This window comes from Poecilia latipinna, unplaced genomic scaffold (assembly GCF_001443285.1).
Source record: "Poecilia latipinna isolate Pla-1442-1.1 unplaced genomic scaffold, P_latipinna-1.0 Scaffold556, whole genome shotgun sequence".
NCBI classification, from domain to species: domain Eukaryota; kingdom Metazoa; phylum Chordata; class Actinopteri; order Cyprinodontiformes; family Poeciliidae; genus Poecilia; species Poecilia latipinna.
In genome coordinates, this window is record NW_015113172.1 from 229,962 (window position 1) to 249,847 (window position 19,886).

The 19,886-nt window shown below is 41.5% G+C and overlaps 1 protein-coding gene and 1 long non-coding RNA gene across 3 annotated transcripts in view; both read right to left on the minus strand.

Moving 5' to 3' along the window:
* Positions 1–8,371: 8,371 nt before the first annotated feature.
* Positions 8,372–19,886, minus strand: part of LOC106953023 (uncharacterized) — a 29,579-nt gene continuing 18,064 nt past the window's right edge. Inside the window, exons 2-3 of the long non-coding RNA XR_001426103.1 lie at positions 19,199–19,203; positions 8,372–8,518 (exon numbers count right to left, since the gene is read on the minus strand). This is a non-coding gene — a long non-coding RNA (uncharacterized LOC106953023). The remainder of the gene's footprint in view (positions 8,519–19,198; positions 19,204–19,886) is intronic.
* Positions 8,930–15,557, minus strand: otomp (otolith matrix protein). Of its 2 annotated transcripts, XM_015041513.1 has the most exons (10): positions 15,451–15,557; positions 15,126–15,242; positions 14,878–15,014; positions 14,503–14,605; positions 13,846–14,031; positions 13,259–13,433; positions 12,461–12,528; positions 11,476–11,660; positions 10,128–10,299; positions 8,930–9,943 (listed from the first exon to the last, which is right to left on the minus strand). In XM_015041513.1, the coding sequence occupies exons 2-10, from the start codon at positions 15,205–15,207 to the stop codon at positions 9,933–9,935; spliced, it is 1,119 nt and encodes a 372-aa protein (XP_014896999.1). In that variant the 5' UTR covers positions 15,208–15,242; positions 15,451–15,557; the 3' UTR covers positions 8,930–9,932. The 2 variants fall into 2 exon arrangements, with proteins under 2 accessions (XP_014896999.1, XP_014897000.1); XM_015041514.1 differs by lacking the exon at positions 15,451–15,557 and having other exon boundaries at positions 15,126–15,244.

Here is a 19,886-nt window from a genome sequence, read left to right on the forward strand (position 1 = left end):
TTTTTTTTTTTTTTTTTATTTATCTTTATAAAAAAAAAAAAAAAAAAAAAAAAAAGATGGAAACTGAATTTGAGACCAATAATCCCAGTTAACGCTGACATCTTTGTCCCTAGTAAATCTAAAACTGCAGCAGTATTTTAGTGTAAAGGGGAGAGTAAGTCTGGCAAAAGAAGTAAAATCTGTAATGATTTTTTCTCCTGCAGCAGTAAACATCCAAATATGCTGCCAATGTTGCAGTGAACAATCATAACACAAAGCGGTGTGTATGTTTAACACAGATAATGAATTTCATCTCTGGGGAACACACACAGATTGGACACGACCTATCAGGCGCCTTCCACACCCCGCAGAGATCCTCGATATTCTGGATCGTTTTTAAAGTTGTGCTGTGGTTTAGTCCGATGTAAAGGTTGCCTCAAAGGACAACGTTGTGTTTTTGGCTCGCAATAGTTGCATTAAAACTGATTGAAGACGTTATTATAGCATCGTAACACCCAGATGACCAAACGCTAATTTGTTGTCTGTTACGGTAATGATCAACAAAGACTGAAGCAAACGTGTGAAATGCAGTCTTTGTTGGTTCACCCACTTATTTTTCCTCTCTTTGCCTTTCGTAGCTCGCCATTCCTTTTTTTGTTGTTGTTTCCATCCCCTTTCCCTCCCTGTGCTCGTCCCGCTCAAGCCCCCTCCCTCTCTCTGCGTAACTAATGGTCCTTAAACGCACCTCCAGCTGCTGTGGCATTGAGACTAACTCACAACAATCAGGAGTTATTATGAGCAGCATGCTGACGGATTATCCCAAAGTACGCAGTGATCATATTAATATTGGGCCTGCTTAGAATGCATTCATCATAATATCCCCAGCACCGAAGAGGTAACAACTCGCATCATTGTGATAATTAAAAGCGTTAGACTGAAGATTAAAGTTAAACAGTGGTAACAAGGGGCTTCGGATTTGAGGATAGCTGGGAGCTCCAAGGAGAAAATTTCTGTCCTGCCAGATCTCTGGCGTGAACTTCGCCCTGCGGGAGCGTTTTCAGATTCTTTTTTTTTTTTTTATCATTTCTTTTTCACCAGTCAGTTGTAAAACTCAAGAATCAAGAATGTGGGATCAGTTTAGCATAATATAGTGCAATGTTTTCCTATTTGTACCTTGCCGTTTTCATGATTGTGTCAGTTCATTTTATAGTGGCAAAAACATGAAAACTTTCTCTTTTTTTTTTTTTTTTTTTTGCACTTTCAAAAATAGAATAAAAATTTAATAAACACAGAGTTTGACCAGTCTAGGTGTTTCAGCTTTGAACTAGAGATCAGAGTAAAAGACTGCTTGGTAAACAGTCCCAGGTTTCAGTTTCATGAATCCATGCATGGCTGGATTTTATTACAGTCTGACTCCCATCGACTGGACCTGCAAACAAGCAATAGAAAACTGCACCGGGGCGCTCTGGGGGAGCTATGTCGCCCACCGAAGAAGTCTCTCAGTAAACATGCCATTTTGCTTTCTCTCCACACTTTAATTTCTTCATTGATTAATCTTACGCATTTATCCACATAGGTTCTATTTCTGTATCTCTTTTATTTAACGTCCCTAAACCTCCTTCCATTTTCCTAACGTTTGTCCTCCCTTGTCTGCTCGTTTTTCATCCTATTTGCACGAATCCTTCCTCCTCCTTCCTCATTTAGTTTGTCTTTGCTAACTATCCACCTATTTTGTCCCCTTTTCTTTCTCTCCTCTCCTGACAGTCAAACTGCCTTCACCCCCTCATCTTGCCCACGTCTCTAAGTATGTGTGTGTAAGTAATTTATTTTCTCACTTACCATCTCCGCCTCCGTAGAACGGCAGAGCTCTGTCCACTTATGAGGGGAGAGACTGATGGGGGAGGTGTGGGAGGGAGTTTCGAGAGTTTTAATGAGCCAGCGCTCACACTCGTGACAGAAGGGGTAAGTGATGGAAAATTAATCTGTTTGAGAGAAAGCGAGTTGGGGAAGTACAAGGTTTGTGTGTGTGTGTGTGTGTGTGTGTGTGTGTGTGTGTGTGTGGGCATTTTTGGGTACAGAGTGAATGTGTCTTTGCAGGCCGCTGTCCGATGAGAATTCCCAGACTCGCCGACCAGAGAGACATTTCGAACATGCCCAATCAATATGAGCGTATACATAGTGAGTGTGTGTGCATTATACTGATGAATGGCCCAGCTCTTAATGTTCTGAACCACTCTGTGGACTAACAAGACTATTTAATCACCCTCCCTCCATCCTCTGCTTTCTCCTCGTTGTCTTGGCTTCAAAGCTCAATGCACTGCTAAGGTTAGACAACACTCACTGTACAATGCATTCCTCCTCTCTCTTTCCAAGTGTGTGTGTGTGTGTGTGTGTGCGTGAGTTCAACCATTAGCACTGCATTAGTCATTGTCCGGGATGCCGTCCCATACACCTGTCGACTTGTTACGGTGTGCAGGAGTAGACAGAGGTGGCACATCGAGCATAAATCTAACATTCGCTCACACATTCACGCACATAACCTTGTTAAAGTCACACTTACTTTCAATAACTTCTCTTAAGTCCCCCCCCCCCCTTCCCTCCGTCACCGCTAATTGCCGGACAGCCGCCTTCACCTGAGCTCTCATGTTTATCCGTGACGCTGCTTCAAATCTCTCCCGGTTCCTTAATGAGGTTCAGACATGGTCGGTCACAAATGATTCTTTTATGAGGCAGCGGCGCTTCTCTCTCAGATCCTACAACGTAATTGGAGGATTGCAAGATGCTCTCTCTGTTGCATGCAACTTTTCTGCCGGTCTTTCGCAGAAAAGACCGGCAGAAAAGACGGGGCCCGAGGGGCGCACAGTTTTCAAACACGTAAAATATATACATATTTTTGGATAGGGAAAACTTTAAACTGATCCAGCACTCTTTTAGCAATGCCATAAAACATCATGTTTCTCTCATTTGACAGTGATTTCTTTTCTTTTTTCTTTTTTTGGCTTTCATGCGTACACCCTTCACCAACACACACCCAGCACAACACCCTCTATTCGTCCCCAAACGGATGAGAGATTCACGCTCCACTAGCAAAGACTCTCAGAGTGTGGGTTATTAATGAGAGCATGTCCTAACAACATTACAGAGCTGCTGCCCCACGGAGGAGAGAGCAGGAGAGAGGGAACCAGGACAGGGAGCAGGAGGATAGAGGCACCGAGGAAAAAAAATAAAATAAAATAAACGTGGGAGAGAAAAAAGTACAAGGGAGGAATAAAAGAAAGGTAGATGAAAAGCAAATGGAAAAGGGAGCAGGTAGAAGGAACACAGGGGAGAGTAATTGAAAAAGTAGGCAGTGGACAGAAGTAAGAGGCAGGAAAAAGGACTCTTTGAAGGTACAAGGGACACAGAATTAATGGATCTCACTGGGAACTCGGGGAAACTATAGATGTTAAATGTTATTCTGACTGTGTGTGTGTGTGTGTGTGTGTGTGTGTCCTAAATGGATACAGCATCCATTTGTGCAACTTTTCCTTTTCAGCGTATTTATATTGGGATTTTATGTGACCGAATCAACATTAAGGAGCGAGTTGTGAAAGTTTTCACAATTTTTTTTTACGACTCACAAAAAGTTTTACGTGTCAGTAGCTCTGAGTCAACGCATTTCTGGGTGTGGAGAATCAACCTATTTCCCTTTCTTCTTTGAAGAAGCTTAGCTAGATGGGACTGAGAGTGTGTGTGTGAGTGCGTGTGTGTGTGTGTGTATGGTAATTTGAAAGTCTTTGCGTAGATTTTTAACCGGGTTAAAGTTTGGACTTTTTTTTTTTTTCCAGCGTCTTTGCAAGGCTTTGATCTAAACCGACTACATAGTAGGTCTGGTTGAAAATTCAAAAGTGACAACCCCTGGTTTTTGTAGCCTCTGAAAGAGTTTATTTTTCAGAATTGCCTAAAATGCATCAATTTTACTTTCAAAACAAGAAAATCATAACAAAAGCATGAGACTGCCAGTGTGGATCAATTTAACTTTTTTTAAAGAGTGTGCTTGGTAGGCTGTTTGTTCACTAATGTTCTCTGAGGCCTTAATGTTGCATTAATAACAAGATTAAAACACAAACAGGATGGGACTATGTCCTAATTAGGCAATATAAAAGGCTATTTGTTGCATCAGTTCTGTTTATGGATATCAGAGTAGAGAGCCCTGAATGCAAATGTGGACCAAACTTTTCAGGTTTTTATTTTTATTTTCCTCTAATTCACACTTTTTCCACTCTCAATCTTTTCTTAGCTCAAAAAACAAAAAACAACCTCTAAATAACATGCATAGAAGTTTGTTGTTGTAATCAGAAAAGATGTGAAATAGTCCAGCATTATTTGGGGAAGCATTAAAAAATGAAAATCAGTTAATAAGTACAGTTTTTTTTATTCATTTATTAATTTATTTTCCTTCAAATACTTCGGCTCAACATGATTAAATATTTAACAAAAGATCTAAAAATACTGGATTCAATTTCATCGTCTAATTGTCCTGAGATAAATCTAATAGCCTGCAACGCAACTAGAGTCATTTAAAATTTTGAATATTTAATCCAATTAAAACTGTAACAAGCAGCTTGCACTCTAATGTTAGACCTAATCATCCTAATCTTTTGACATGTATGAACATAATTTTATTCCGACTAAAACGAGTCGCTGTTACTTGCTAGTACTTGTTGTGTGGGTACTTCAAAAGGATCTGCATACGGCTCTGAGAGAACGTTAATGAAAAGAAAAAGATCAAGAGGAGCAGAGAATTTGAGATGAGGAGAGGAAAAGATGAATGCAAAAGTTAGGGGGAAAAAGTGGATAAACATAAAAAAAGATGGCGAAAAGATGAGAGGACCCAGTAACGGATGAGGAAAGTGGGCGGGCCGCGGTTACCATGAGGACAAGAGAAGAAAGAAGGAAATACATTCAATGGATAAAGGCAAGGCAAGAAATGCAGAGAAAGAAGTTTGCATAGAGAAAGAAAGAAAGAAAGAGGAGAGCACAGATGATTAGCCTGGTAAAAAGACGTGGACTTTGTTGAAGTTTTAAACGATTGGATCTAATTTTTCCAGTAGCTAAAGTTTGTAACGGATGTAATGCGCTAGCTCGATTGCAACGACGTGAATCTCACCGGAAATCTCCCACATTATGAACAGCCATCCTCTACTGCGAAGGGAGAAGTGTCGAACTGAGTGAAACACCAGGAAGGTAAATGCCAGTGAAAAAATCTCTTAAACGTTCCTCTTTCTCCGACTTTAATTGGTGGATATTTGGAAGTGTGACCAATATGGACTGAATGAGGCAATGGGAGTCTAACAGATGATAAGAAGTGGGGAAGAAAGGATGTTTGCAGAAATAATGGTTATTTCTGAAGATAAAAAATACAATTTGACAGACTAACTAATAACATATAAGTCCAATAATTTCACTTCCCATCTTCATAAAATGTATGTTGTAAGATTTGATCATAAGAAATCTTCTACCTAAAAATTATCATGACTCTACGAGGTAAATAAAAGGTTGGTCACCTTTGGGGAATTTCTCTTCAACATCGGAGCTTCCTGCATCTGTCTGGAGTAGCTACTTACTTTGAACTCAGAAGCAAGAAAAAAAAATGTTGCTGACGGCTAAAACACACGCCTGAGGGTTGCAGAGTTTCACTCAAAATATGAATATGAAGTGTGTGTGTTTTCTTGCTTTGCTTGGTTTTCATAATGCAAAAGGATCTGGAGAGCAGTGTGGGAGTGGAGTGATAAGCCTGGTGTCACTGGTATCTAATCATTCTCTATGTCCCTTATCATCTCAGGGGCTAAGGAGCCTGAATGAACTGTGTGGAACGAGACGAGGAAGGGAATGAAGGAAGCATGGTGAATGGGTTAGATGTGAAAGGCAATGGGAAGAGGGAAGGAATGGAGATGAGAGATGTAGGAAGGAGGACCAGAGATTTAAGGGTCTGTTGCACTAAAAGCGAATAAGAAACTGGAGCCAAGCCCCATATCCTGCTTCACCTCGCCACCCACGGAGCACTCACCCACCTCATGTAAGGGGATCCCCCCCCACACACACACACACACACAGCCCACTGCAAATTCACACTGCAAATGTGTGAGAGTAGAGATGTATGTGTGTGTGGCTATCAAGAGAGCTAAGGATGGGTGGTAATTGAATAATGACAGTCATCCTCCTGATGGATTACCTGTCATTCCTCTATCTTTGCCCCCTCCATCACTGTCATTTCTCTCTTCTGAGCCGCTTTCGCCCCACAACCTCTGGTCAAATGGCGTCCCGTCCGGGGCGTCCCTCGTGCCAGCGTAAATAAAGACACAAGCAAAGTCACACAAGGTTTTCATTTCGTGTGTATGCCGTGCATACTGAGTTTCTAACTCTGACCTGTCAGAGGTGCAGCCAATTTTGAATAAATAAAATACGTTTTAGTGTAAGTGGTGACAGAACATGCAGTCGTTTTCTGTGTTTTCTGGAAGTAATTCGACTTTACAATGTTTGGCATAGGTCTTGTGTTTTGTTGAGAACAAAGTATTATAAAATGGGAATGTCTAAACGTTATACACATTATATGCTTGAAAGGTTTATATGGATACCACATATTTCCAGACGCTGTATGAAAGAGGATGCTACGACGCTAAATCGGACCAATCGTTCCTGCGTAGTTGATAAGGATTAGCAAAAATATTGGATGTTTTAAGATTTCTTCAAAATTCACAACTTTTGAGCTAAATGGAGGTGCAGCACTGAGATGGACTGACCACTCAGGTGTACGAGTATCCTGTCGAATGTTTTCATTGCTGCCATGGAAACGTTTTCCTTTTATAGCTGCGTGTCAATAATTTGTAAATCCGTTTTGCGTTTCCTAATCTTATTTTAGTGTTGCAATTCCAGAAAACTGCTTGAGAATTGCTTAGATTTTCCTGAACGTTTTTTTCTTTTTCCATTATTGTTGTTTTGTTCTAGCTGTGTGTCCTGCTGTTTAAAGCTACCACCCTCTTTAATATCTCAGATTGTTGCAATAAAAAAAAGCATGCAAATCTACACTTTTTATAACTCTTTAATTATTCTCAGCTGAGAACTTGGGCTGCACCGAGGCTGTTCTGTTCGTGATTTTATCGTAGCGTTATGGCTAAGAAGGGGAGCAGCAGGAGATCCAAGGAGAGTGATTGCAGCATTTTGCTGCAGTGCAGTTCAATCTACAGTATCTGGTCATTGCTAAATGGTTCCACTCCATCATGTGGAGGCTTTCTCTATAGGATTAATATTGTAAATGAGGTGAAGCTCTGCCAGAAGGCGTATTGGGTCTCTAGAAAGAGGTCTGTTTTTTTTTGCTGGGATCACTGATGATAATGGTTTTGTCCCTGATTTACCAGTGAAACCTTGAGTGTGTGCGCGCATGTGTGTGTGAGATAAACAAGAAGGATCATTTGTTTTCAGGCAAATCGGGATTGCGCGGAATAGTTGACACAAAACGAAGGGAGAATTATTCTTCATCATCATTTAATTGGTTGAAAAAAGGGGAAGTTTGCAGCTCTACACAGTCAGGCACAGGTGACTTATTTACGTTAAGCCTTGTTTAAAGCAGTGGCATAAAAAGCACCAATGATAAAAACCCAAGTCGAAAGAAAACAGAGCTCTTTGAAAATCCTGCCAATGGACCACCTGTGAGTGCTTCACGCAAGGAGACTTCAAAAAGCCCAGTCCGATGGGAAGAACCTCGCCCAGTTTATGTCGGAAGCGGTGTGGGACACAAAAGCAGGCGACACTTAAAAGGCTGAAATTTATTGACCGTTCCGACTTTTGCAGAAGAGGATCCAGAAGATCACGCAGCTATAAAAAGTGGTAAGTGATTTTATCTGCAGTTGCCAAACTTGACTGTCTTTACTCTGTAACCAGAATTACAAATGATCACCAAAAAGATCTTAACCGACTAATATTGAGCGTCAAACCCGGCCTAAAGCGCAGTCGTGTAAGCAGCTCCTTCAGCTCTAACATTCAGCTACAAATTACTCATACCTCTCAAACTTTTCCTTGTTTTATTATAATGCAATGGCAAACTTTAGCTTATTATAAGTTTATATGACAGATACAATACAAATTCAAAATGTGTGGCACCAATTTCTGTCTCTTTTACTCAGCACATTTCAGAATAAATACAGTTATTCTGTAATGAGATTGTTTTGTCAAATACCTATGTCAACTTTTTGTTTTTGGCCCAACTTGTAAAAACAAAATGTATGTTGGAAAACCAACACCGCGCCTTAAAATGACATCTCTCCTGTGAGGTATGGTGGTGGCGGTGTCATTTCATGGAGATGCGAGAGGAAAGCTGGTCAAAGTCTAAATGTGATCATTCTGGCTGTTGCACAAGTGTTTTTTTGTGACAGAAAAACTGATCGGGAGGCACAATCCCTGCCCACCGACCAACTAGTCATGCCAAAGAGGAAAGGAAATCTGGTTTCAAGGTGCAACAAATATGGACGACTTTTCTCGTTTGAAGAATTCGTGCCACCCTCTGGGACGCTGAATCAAAACCTAAAACTTGCTGTTCACAGACGCTTTCCTTCTGGTCTGACTGCGGTTCAGCCAAGTTGAAAAGAAGAACGGCAGGAAGCTCAACATACCCAGCTTTAACTGCAGAGTCTTCTGCAACAAATTGATCCCAGGAATACAAATATACTCTTTACAGATTTTTTGTTTTGTTTTGTTTTGTTTGTTTAAATTTCCTTCCACTTCATAAATAGGCAGTGATTTTATTGGTTTTCCTCTTAAGAACCCAATAAAACCCATTGAAGTTTGTGGGCACCCTTTTGTCAGAATGTGGAAAAGCTTGAAGGGCTTCATAATTTTGAAAGGAAAAAATAAAAGAAAGAAAGAAAAACAAGCAGGCACATTTTGAAGAGTAAAACTGAGGAAATCTTGATGATGCGAAGTAATGAAAAAATTTATTTCAGTCAAGAATCCCTAACGGGGCAATAGAGGCGACGCAAGCCTCAACGTTCTCCCTCCAAATTGCATAGCGTTACAATACACAGTGTGCTGGCACGGTGCGGCCCACCATGCCAGACGTGAGAAAGCGCTGATCCAAAACGGCGAGCTACACAAGCCATGGGAGAGAAGCAACTCTACACATAAACACACACACACACACACACACATTTCTTCCTGTCACACACCAGCGATATAAAATACACCATACTGCCAATTAGGGCAATAATGGCTGTGGGAAAGAGTGCGTACTTCTCTCAATCCCACACACACACACACACACACACACACACACACACACACACACACACACTGATACAGTAACTGAGACTCCTAATGTCAACGTTAATAGCACCCAGTTGTTCAGTGCCAGAGGCGGACCCTGTGAGAAGGAGGTGGGAGGGTGGTGGTGCTGAAGCTTTGGACTAAGAAGGCTGTAATTCCCCAGCAGACACACAGGAGTGAAACAGTTTGGCAGGATGTTTTTAAGGTGTTCAGATGGTTTCTGAGGGTCAAACTCAATGGTTACTGTTTGAACTTTTGATTTAAAAAATGAAGAGAAATCATCTGTAATTACCACGGGTACCATAACTATTACATTCTACATTATTATCATGTATTTTTACCCAATTGTGTTATATTTTGTTCCCCTCCCCCCCCCCCCCCATCTTGTTTTACAGAGTTTTTAAAAGTTGATTAGCCGGTTTTTGGCTTTGTTGGACAACACACCAAGTTAGTGAAGGACAATGACTAAAATGAGAGAGATGGGTGGCGAAATTCAGGAACAAAACAAATATAAAATGCAGAGCAATAGGAAAAAAAAAAAGAAAATGGTGTTAAAGCAGAGGGGCACAGATGGCAGGGCGGGAAGGCAGAACACTAGCTTGGAGACAGCAGGATGGGGTGGAAGTTGATGCGCTGGGTATCTTCCCCCTCTTCCATCAGCAGAAGCCTGTTTGTGGAAAAGAGCAGTAATGAGAGCAGCTGCAGTGGATACACACACACGCACACACACACACGCACATATAAAAAGCAGAAAACACTTATCCAGCCACTTAGCCACCCACTCCTCATAAGCAAACCCACATAAACCCGATTGTGCACACTGGCGAATAGGCGGACATCATCACTCTTACCCTCACACTCGAAGGCCTGCAGTATGGCGGTGTAACTGGGGCCCAGCCAAGAGGTGTAACTACCCAGAACTCTCTGCAGGTGGTGGGTAGCGTCGCTGAACAGCAGATCGGATTGGCCGTAGCCCGCCGAGCTGAACAGGCTGAAGCCCTCGGTGGCGTTGCCAAACACATTCTGCAGGAGAGACAGCGTGTGACAGCACTTAATGCATGAGGGCATGCATGGATGTGCGTTGGCGTGTTCAGGGAACATGTGTGGCTGTGAGATTGAGGGCATGTGCAGCTGGAGGAATGGCGCAGGACGTATCAGTCTGACACACACTCTCTTGCGAGGAAGGAAGGAGGAGAGAGGATTCCCTGCTAGGATCTCCACAGCGAGCAGCACAGAGCGATGATATTCACTCTGGAGATTTATACACACCCACTGGTCACATTACTAGTTAAACCTCAGTGTTGCTGAGGTTTAACTAGTTAAATCTCATAGATTTAACAGAGATTTCAGACCTGATAGCTGCTACAGATCTGTGGGCCAGAAATTGTAGAGGCCAATTGGAGTGATAATGAACTATCTAAAAACTGGTTTGAGATGATTTAAGTTTTGTGACATCTTGCAGAAAGAAGCTATCACAAGATAGATACTCTGGTCACAAAGGAAGGGCATTGTCAGCAACAACACTCAACAACACTGTGGAGCTTAAATGATGCTTAGTTGGTAACAAGGGCCCCAAAGTGTGATAAGAAAACACTTCCAGTCTTAACTGCTGTCACAAGGCAGATTGGATTCCAGGATTCCTGTGGTTAAGACTAGAGGCGACCTAACCTGCATGTTAAATCCAGATTCATCTGACCAAACCAGTCTGTCATTGTCCAACTTTTTAAAGACTGGTCAAAATTTGGCCTTGTTTTTCTCTTCTTAAATTACACAAGTGGCACCTATTAGGATGTTTTGTTAGAGTGGCTCGTCTGCTTCAACCTTCAGCATGTTGTGCATTCAGAGATGGCTGAAATGATTGGCTATTTGAGTTATTGTTGCATTAGCATCTCAAACCAGCCTCCCCTGACCTCAACAAGGCATTTTCATCCGCACAGCTGCTCCTCGAGAGATGTTTTCTCTCTTCTGACCCATTTCCATGAATCTGAAACCATTTTCTTTCCCATTTTGATGCTCAGTTTCAAGTCCAGCAAGTCCTCAACATCACATAAGACTCAAAATGCTTTGAGTTGAGGCCATGGAGCTTGGCTTATTCGTTAATTCTGTTGCAAGCAATTGAACAGGTTCACCCCATAAAGTGGCTGGCGAGTGCCTTTGGGGGCGTAACACAAACTATCACTGGTAGCTGATGTGTTCTACCTGTAAACGCTCCAGGTATTTCCAGACGCGGCACTTGTCCTCCACGCGCACCACGACGCCGTTGGCGGGGATGTCTGACAGGTGGCACCGCAGATACTCATCCAGACCCGCCTCTGTCCCGTCCGGACACAGCAGCTTGAGGTCGTCCAGCTCCAAGTCCAAGGCCCAGGATTCCTGATTCTTGCCTGACCAAAAGGAGAGCAAAACTGAGTTTAGTTTTCTTTTTTAAAAAAGCGGGAAATGCTGGTAAATGAACATATTTACAATTATATTTCTTGCTGATCAAGATCCGTGTTCTGAGTGCAACATTTCCAATTTGCCTTCTTAATCCTAAAAAAATTTTACCTTTCCACATCCAAACAGATGTTTTTGTAAAAAAGAGGTAGACCACCTTGATGCTGACTTCTCCCTAGACATCAGCCCAGGCCTTCTGTGCTCTCCTGACCTGCCCTAATTGGTGCCACTCTGGACCTTTCTAAAGCATATGATGCAGCAAGCTTCGTTAAACAGCTGCAGTGTTCGTGGAGCCAGAGCCAAGCTGCTCCTTCTCGTCTACCAGCAGAGTCTGTGCAGCATGACTGTGATAATGATCACCATTAATTTTGGATGTTGCCCAAAGCAAAGCAGCAGATGCACCAAGCTGAGAATTAGGATGCTATTGCTGGACAGAAAAATGCATGGACATCTGTTTGTTATGATATCATTTCTCTCTTCTTTTTTTTTTTAGTTCCTGTTTTACATCCATCTTTCTGTCTTTATAAATCTCACAGGGAGACATACTGATGTGCCTCGTTGAATTTCAGTGAAATCTTCTCATTTATCCTGGATTGCACACAGTTTTAAAAAGCAGAAATGCTTTGTGCCACAGTGACATCTTGTGTCTGGTTTGGGTACTACAAGCCCAGTTGGATTCAGGCAAACACCAGCAGTGTTTCATCACCACTTGTCTATTGTGGAACATTCAAGAAATTGTTTTTGCTCTTACCATCTGAATTGTCGAAGACTGTTGTGTGTTTGACAAATGCAACATCACCGAGGTTCTCAGCAACACACCTGAGAGGGGAAAAACAGTTAAATCCACTTAACCTATGAAAAAAAAAACACATAACCAGACTTTTATTTGGCTCTCAAATTCAATAGGAATAGTAAGGGAGGTGATAAGTATTTTTCTCTATGACCTACAACAAGCAACAAGTCCAGACGTGTCGCTAAAACAATAGACTTTTCTGTCCTACCATCACAAACATGAAGATGTGGATTTCCCTTAACTCTTCTGATAATTTACCTACAACTTTTGACTACAAGGAATCCAGCTGGATTTGGCTTCAGTGTATAGAAAACTACATCATGCTAACTGTAAGGTATGGGGAGGAGCATCTGGGACGATGCAGGCCTGTTTCTATTCGCTGAATAAACCCAACAAACCCTGAAATACCAGGATATTATGAAGAAACATCTAATGAACCAAAATAGCATTTGGATGCGGTGCAATGTAAATGCCTCATAATGTACGTAAGTGCGTAGAACTGATTTTGTTTGTTCTCCATATTGTATAGCTTATATTATAAAACACAAGTGCTTTTATGTTAAAAGTTCGTACAAAGCCTATGGGTAAACGTCCTTCTTATACAAGTACCTCTAATTTGTGGTTTGCCTTTTTGAGCAAGGCTATTTCTTTCCCAGCAGGCAAATTTTTTCAGATTCCAGTGGTTCTATCGGACATAGACGATCAAATACCTCGACTCCAGGTGTTGTTAGTGGGCTATTGGTGAAGGAGTCGTACCTCAGGGCCCCTGCCTCTCCGTAATGTCTCTCCCTGTGATTGTTGGCACAGATGTGTCTGTCGTTCTCGTCTCCTATGCAAGCCTCGCAGAGGTTCTTCGGGTTGTTGCCTCTGGGATCATGCAGAGGATCCTTAATGCCGGGCACACAGCTGTAACCAAAGAAGTTCCCCACCACTGGCAGGAGAAACGGAGGACAAGTCAGCTGAAATTAGACACTAGCAAATGTTTTTGCATATTTTGTTTTGTTTTGTTTTTCTTATGTCAAATTAGTTATCAGTATTTGCCATTTAAAGTATCTTACTAAAGCAGCTGCATGTTTATTGTTATGTGATTACATTTAAACTAAAGTCCAAGAAAAAATACACAATGAGGACACAGTGTTTTTTGGTAACTAAATCTTCCTGTTCTGTTCTTTCAGAGTGTTTTTGAGTGTTTCATCTCTTTCCCACATTTCCACATCCCACCTCCATCCATTCCCACCTCTCTGCTTCCCCCTACTTCCTGCCTCCGGACCTCTCAAATACCTTCCACGCATCAGCGTACATCAACACACACAGCCGTGCGCGGCCGTCACGCTCGGCTTCACCTTTGGGGAAATTGCACTGCTCTCCTACGCTGATTTGGGACGTGTTCACCAAGTAGCCGATGGGAACCGTCCAGCCCACAGTGGTGCGGATGCCGGGGTGACAGGAGCTGCGCTCATGCATCTCCAGCAAGGACAGGTCTGAAGAGGAGCGCCGGGCCATTGCCACCACATAGTAGCTGATTCCGTCTGGAATAAGGCGGTCGGACACGCGTTAAGAAACCAATCGATGAGGCAAAGATTGTAATTAGCTGGTTTTGCATTGAAAAATGTGTTAAATGCATCAAATTAAAAAAATCACACACCACTTTTAATCTGCAAACACATTAGTTATCAACTTGCATGCACTTGGTTTAGTTAAATATCAATTTAATATATTTTTTGGAGACACGCTCTTGGATAAAAAGACGTTCTGAAGTTTCTGTTGAGATCTAAAGTACCACCCCAATCAACAAATCTGCCTGTTACTTCCAAAAAATCCTTACTATAAAAATAAATCAAACTGGCCAAAGTCGAAATCGTTATCGTCCAGAAAAAGCCTGATCAGTGCATCTCTGGCAAATGTTCTTCTTCTACTGGAAAACATAAATGTTGATATAATCGGGCAAAAATCCCTAGTGAGCTAATTGTACTAAGTGCTCCAACACGTGGCTTACCTACCTACTCCATTATGAGACTCTCCTGCTGCAAGCGCCAGGCCATGGCAGAGACCCGCAGCATAGATATCATCTGCAAACATCGAAGCTGCATCTGCTGTGCCGTTCTGAGAAAACAGAGATGCCTTCATGTATCCTACTAACATACAACTAATAACTAAATGCAAAAATAATATCAGATTTATAATTTATTTTGTTTTTTATAAAAAAAAATAAAATAAAACATCTTATTGCATATGTATTGCAGTGTTATTTTTCACCACACTGTGAAAACCGAAAATGATATTTAAAGAATTCAGTCAAAATTGTTGCTGCGTATTTTGCACAGAGCTAGAAATGGTTCGTAAAGCACAGGTATCCCATCTCCGTCTTTGTGCACCTTGATTTTCTCCATGCAGTCTCTGGTGCTCAGTCCGCGGACACACATCAGCGATCCCCTCACATTCCTGGCCGTGGCATTGCCGGCTAAATCCAGGCACTTCTGCTCCTCGGCGTCCGATAGCACACACCAGGAGACTGAATCAGAGAAGATTTTTTATTTTTTTCTCCCCATCCAAAGCAAGATCACATGAAAATGTCTGTATTCTCTAGAAACAAATGTTCCCCGAGAGCCTTCGACTGGCGTACCTGTGGTTTTCTGATTGGAGACGCAGTCGACGCTCAGAAGAGGTAGCAAAAGCAGGAAGGTCGCAGCGAATCTTCTCTCCATGTCGACTCTGGTCTGAAACCGGCTTCAGAATGATTCTGTAATTCAGCAGAGATGAGGACCAGGTGGGATTCATTGGTTAGAAAAAATAATTCAGCCTCCTCCCTCTCGCGTAACCTCGCCACAGAGAGAGGGGGTATAAAGCAGGGGAATGTCATAGGGAGATTGGATGTAGAGAGAAGAAAACATCATATTATTCCTCCATCCTTGACTCTTAAGTCTAAGTCCTCATCAGATAATCCTTACCTCCATCTCTCGATAGTGGTGTAGTGTTTCTTCCTCCAATTATCCACAGAGATTTAAGCCCCGTAGACACCATGCTGGTTGGCTCATGTCATCGCAGCAGCTCAGGTCACCTGGCACAGAGACTCGAGCAGGGGTCTTTAATTAAAAGAAAAAAAAAGAAAAGAAAAAAAAAAAAGCAGCGGACAATGCATCTTTGTGCCGGAGCGGTGTTCGTGGAGAATAGATACCGAATAGGTCTTGCTCCGACTCACCAGAGTACACAGCTCCAAGAAAGCAAGAACAAACAGCGTCTGCCGTTGTTCATGCCCAGCAGACCCAGAGAAGGGAACGCATATCACCTACTGCAGAAAATTAAACCATTTGTCTGTCTTTTATTCACATCTAACAACATCCAGCCACATAAAAACCCATATAAATCTATGTAAATCTGTTGGGAAGGAATACAAAACCGAATCTTCTGGGTCAGTTTTTTTTTTTCTTAGATGCAATTTAAATTTCATGGAGATTTAGAAGGTGTTTTTGCAGCAGTCGCAGCAGCAGGCCTCCAGTAAATGCTTCCAAAATACCTTGAGTCCTGCTGGAATAAGTGGAGCTGGTCTCTGAACAGCAGTTTTCAAGCCATTCCCGCCCATTGTCAATTGGATTTCGATCTGAACTTTGACTGGGCCGTTCTACCACATGGAATTGCTTTGATTTAAACCTCTGTGTTTAGGGCGACTGTTTCGCTGGAAGGTGAACCTCCACCCACTCCCCCCCAAGTGGAGGGTATTTTACAGCTCCCAACAGGTTCTGCTCAAGGTTTATTCTCTGTTTAGCTCCATTTAACTTCCCAGTCCTTACTGAAGAAAAGCTTCCCCACAGCATTGGCTCAGGACATAAAGGCTCATCTGGCCCTCGGGAACAATTTACGGCCTATAAATACTCCACAAGAACACAGAGGTTTGTTTTCTCCCTTCCAGGCCTGGAAGAACAAAATGACGTCTTTCTGTCCCGCAGCCCGGTTTCAGCATTCTCAAAGGTTCTCGTTGACTCAAAACCAGGGCAGAATCATTTCTAGTGTGGTGTCTAAAAAAATAGGGCGTGATCCACCAGAAATTTGCTAAACTGACAAGTAAGAGTTCTGCATTTGAGTACTTCACTTTATATTCTCACTTTACTGAGCATTCGTACTCAATCATACTTAATGAAAAACTACTTCTAGGTGATTGTTTTACCGTCTTGAAGTAAAAACAATCTGGATGGTACTTTTGTTTGGCCTTATAAAAAAAAAAACACAAACGGAAAAATGCAGAGAGGAAATCCTAAAACTGCGTGACAAACCGCTTCCCGATAAGAACGGTTATCTCTATCATATTTCAACATTAGCTGCCAAATCTCAAATCATTATTTCATGTCACTGTCACAATGCAAAGCTCTCTGTTTATTTCCAACCTTTAACTACTTACTCCCGTCCGTCATCAGCCGCTGTCAGGAGCAGTCAACCTGCACCTGCGTTGTTTTAAACACACACAGACTCACTCGGTTTATTTCACGTTCTCACAAATGGCTGCTTCTGGCTGGCAAACGAGTCATTTTACAGTCAAAAGAGTAAATGGGTTTCCAGAGTTACTTTGTGTCAGGATTATGCTGCTGCCACCATATTTCACTACGCTGTGTTTGGAGTTATGTGTTGTGTTTTAGATTTCCGCCTCACACAGCACTTCGCATTTGGGCCATAAAGTGCAAGTTTGGTTTCATTTGACCGGATCAACTCCACCCCCCCACCATGTTTGGCTCGTTCCCACTTTCTTTCCACAAAGGGAGTCCTTGTTGCTTCTCCTCCGTTTCCTCTCTGATCCGTCTGCCATGTTCCTCGGCTTGTTCTCTAATGTTCTCTAACCAACGTCTGGTCCCTTCAGCGAGCCGCTGCATTTCTACTCAGATCAGATTAAATCAGGTTAAATATTCTGTTTTATTGAGGTGAAATTGATTTGGAGGCTTCACAAAGTAATATTTGTGAACTTGTAAAAAAAAACAAAAAAAAAACATGCTCTGCATGACATAAAATTCAGATTTAAATGGATGAAGTTTGTTGTAAAGTGGGAAAATATGAATTTAACTTGAGCAACAGGGACATATAGAAGAAGAGATTGTATTAGCAGCAACACAACCAGATCCTGATTTAACCAATAAAATCAAAGGCGTGTGATGGTGCACATAATTTACCAGTGAACAGCACATTTAACTGGAATAAGGTTGTAATATACTGCATCCTAACAAAAACACCCAAGACTGCTTTTTTTCCCCTGGAGAAGAATCACTGGAAGATATTTTTACAGTAATCTGCCTCTTGTTTTGACTGCAACAAACACACACACACACACACACACACACACACACGCAAACACACACACACACACACACACACACACCTACACACACACACACACACATACACACACACACACACACACAACATTCACTATATCCCAAGTTTTTATTTTGCCAATACACCTTTAGAAATCAACTTGTTGGATTATACCTGTCAAACTGTCTATTTTTTATGTTTAATTTGAATTCTGCTACAGAAAAGGGAAAAAGTTTCCCTTTGTGATAGCTTGCTAAAAACTAAATTTATCCTAAAATGAAAACAAATTGAAATAACTTTGGCTTAGATGGGTTACTAAGTAAAGATAGATTTTTTTCTAATTAAACAGTTGAAACTTCACATAAAAAGGACAAAGCATCTCTTATCCATTCAAAATCGTCTTAATTAAAAACTGAACATCAGAAGTAAAGTCCAGATGAACACATTCAGCTCATTTACATCTGCATAGTTGTTGAGATTTCTCATCTCCTCACAGGGCTCATTTTCTATTTTCCTACAAAATGTTGCTCTGCTTCGTGTCTTTTGGACCTTATTTCATCTTCGCTAACATCAGCATTCACCCTGCATGGGCACTTACTTCCCTCTTTAACCACCATCGCTGTCATCTACGTCAGCGATCACAGCCAATTCCAGGAGCTGCTGTGATCTCACCGCATGAATACTTTCAAATATAAATGGGAGTTTGGAAATTCTTGCACGCAAGCTGTATTTAGGTCCAAAACTAGTCAAACCTCAGCTCTAAAAAAAAACGAATAGTTGGGACCTTTACTGAATTCACCGACAGAGTTTGTTTAATTGAATGTTAGGCGTTAAGACTGATTCACTCCTGTAGGTTCAAGGACTCCATGGCAACAGCCGTTACGTTATTGTTATTTGTATGTGACCCTTGCCAACTACACTAAAACATTCTTCTATCTTTATTAATTTTGAACAGGCTTTCTTCGCTATAGCCAAAATAATGTTGGATTTATTAATTTTTTAAAAAAAGAATGTATTGCATTACTCAAGAATTTCCAGGATCAGCATAATGTCATCAAATAAAAATCGGGCCTATTTATAGGTGAAATTCGAAATTTGTGGTGTTTTTTTTTTTTTTTTTTCCATGATAAAACATTTATTCACATTTCTGTCTGCAAATTTGGGTCTGAAAGTTGCAAACAGAACAGGAAGAATGTGAACTTTAAAATACAGTATTTATTCTGAGACTCCTAACAGTTTATAGAGTATGGTACTGTGATAAAATGTTTCAGCGATTCTGAATTCTGTTAAAGTCAAATCAGACTAAGTGACATAACATTATGAGCTCTGCCAGGTAACAAAAAGGAAGAAAAAAAAATAACACAGATTATCTTGATACATCTGGCATTCAGCAGGAACCACCTGAACTTTCTTTCCTGAAACAAATATCTTAGAAGCAGTGGGGGGGGGGGGGAGGACAGGTGTAAGGATTGAGGTGACTTGCTATATAAGCAACGGTGAGACGGTGAAACTCTACGTCTGCAGCTCTTTTCACTCCTTCCCCTGCAGTAGTTTGGCAAAAGAGGGGCAAAGCTTACCGATAGAAACACGGAGAGTAATATTCCTCCACATTTACTCGCAGTGACGATGTGTAAAAACCTTGAAATAAATTAGCAATTTATCGTAGTAGCGTAATCTCACCCTGAAAACATTAGAAATATCAAGCCCTTAGTTTAAGTATTTAGCAGGAAAGTCTGTAGCGAACCCTCTCCCCAGATTTCTGATTAAATCTGGGTTCTGAGATGAGTTTAGTCGAAGGTTGATTCAGTGTCTGTCTGCTGAATCATTCCTGTCTTGATTTGACCTTGTCTTTTGGATCTACTGTGCGTTTTCTTGTTGTTAATCAGCTAGGAAAAAATCCTCTAATCTAATCCCTTGTTCAGATTTAAAGCATCTCAACAAAGAAACAAACAAAGGTGAATGTAATCAAAATCGAAATAATGAAAAGATTGTTCCACCTCCGAGGGTTGAGAGGCTTCATTCAGTCACAGCTTCGTTTTGGTGACATCTAGTGGCGACACAGGAGAAAGAAAAGCAACGTCTGACTGGC

Excerpts from the sequence above, each read along its gene's own strand:
- otomp (XM_015041513.1), bottom strand. The coding sequence starts at position 15,207 with ATGGAGAGAAGATTCGCTGCGACCTTCCTGCTTTTGCTACCTCTTCTG. Across the intron at positions 14,606-14,877 it reads ACTGCATGGAGAAAATCAAG|AACGGCACAGCAGATGCAGC; the intron begins GTGCACAAAGAC and ends CTGTTTTCTCAG. Across the intron at positions 11,661-12,460 it reads AGTCTTCGACAATTCAGATG|GCAAGAATCAGGAATCCTGG; the intron begins GTAAGAGCAAAA and ends CCTTTTGGTCAG.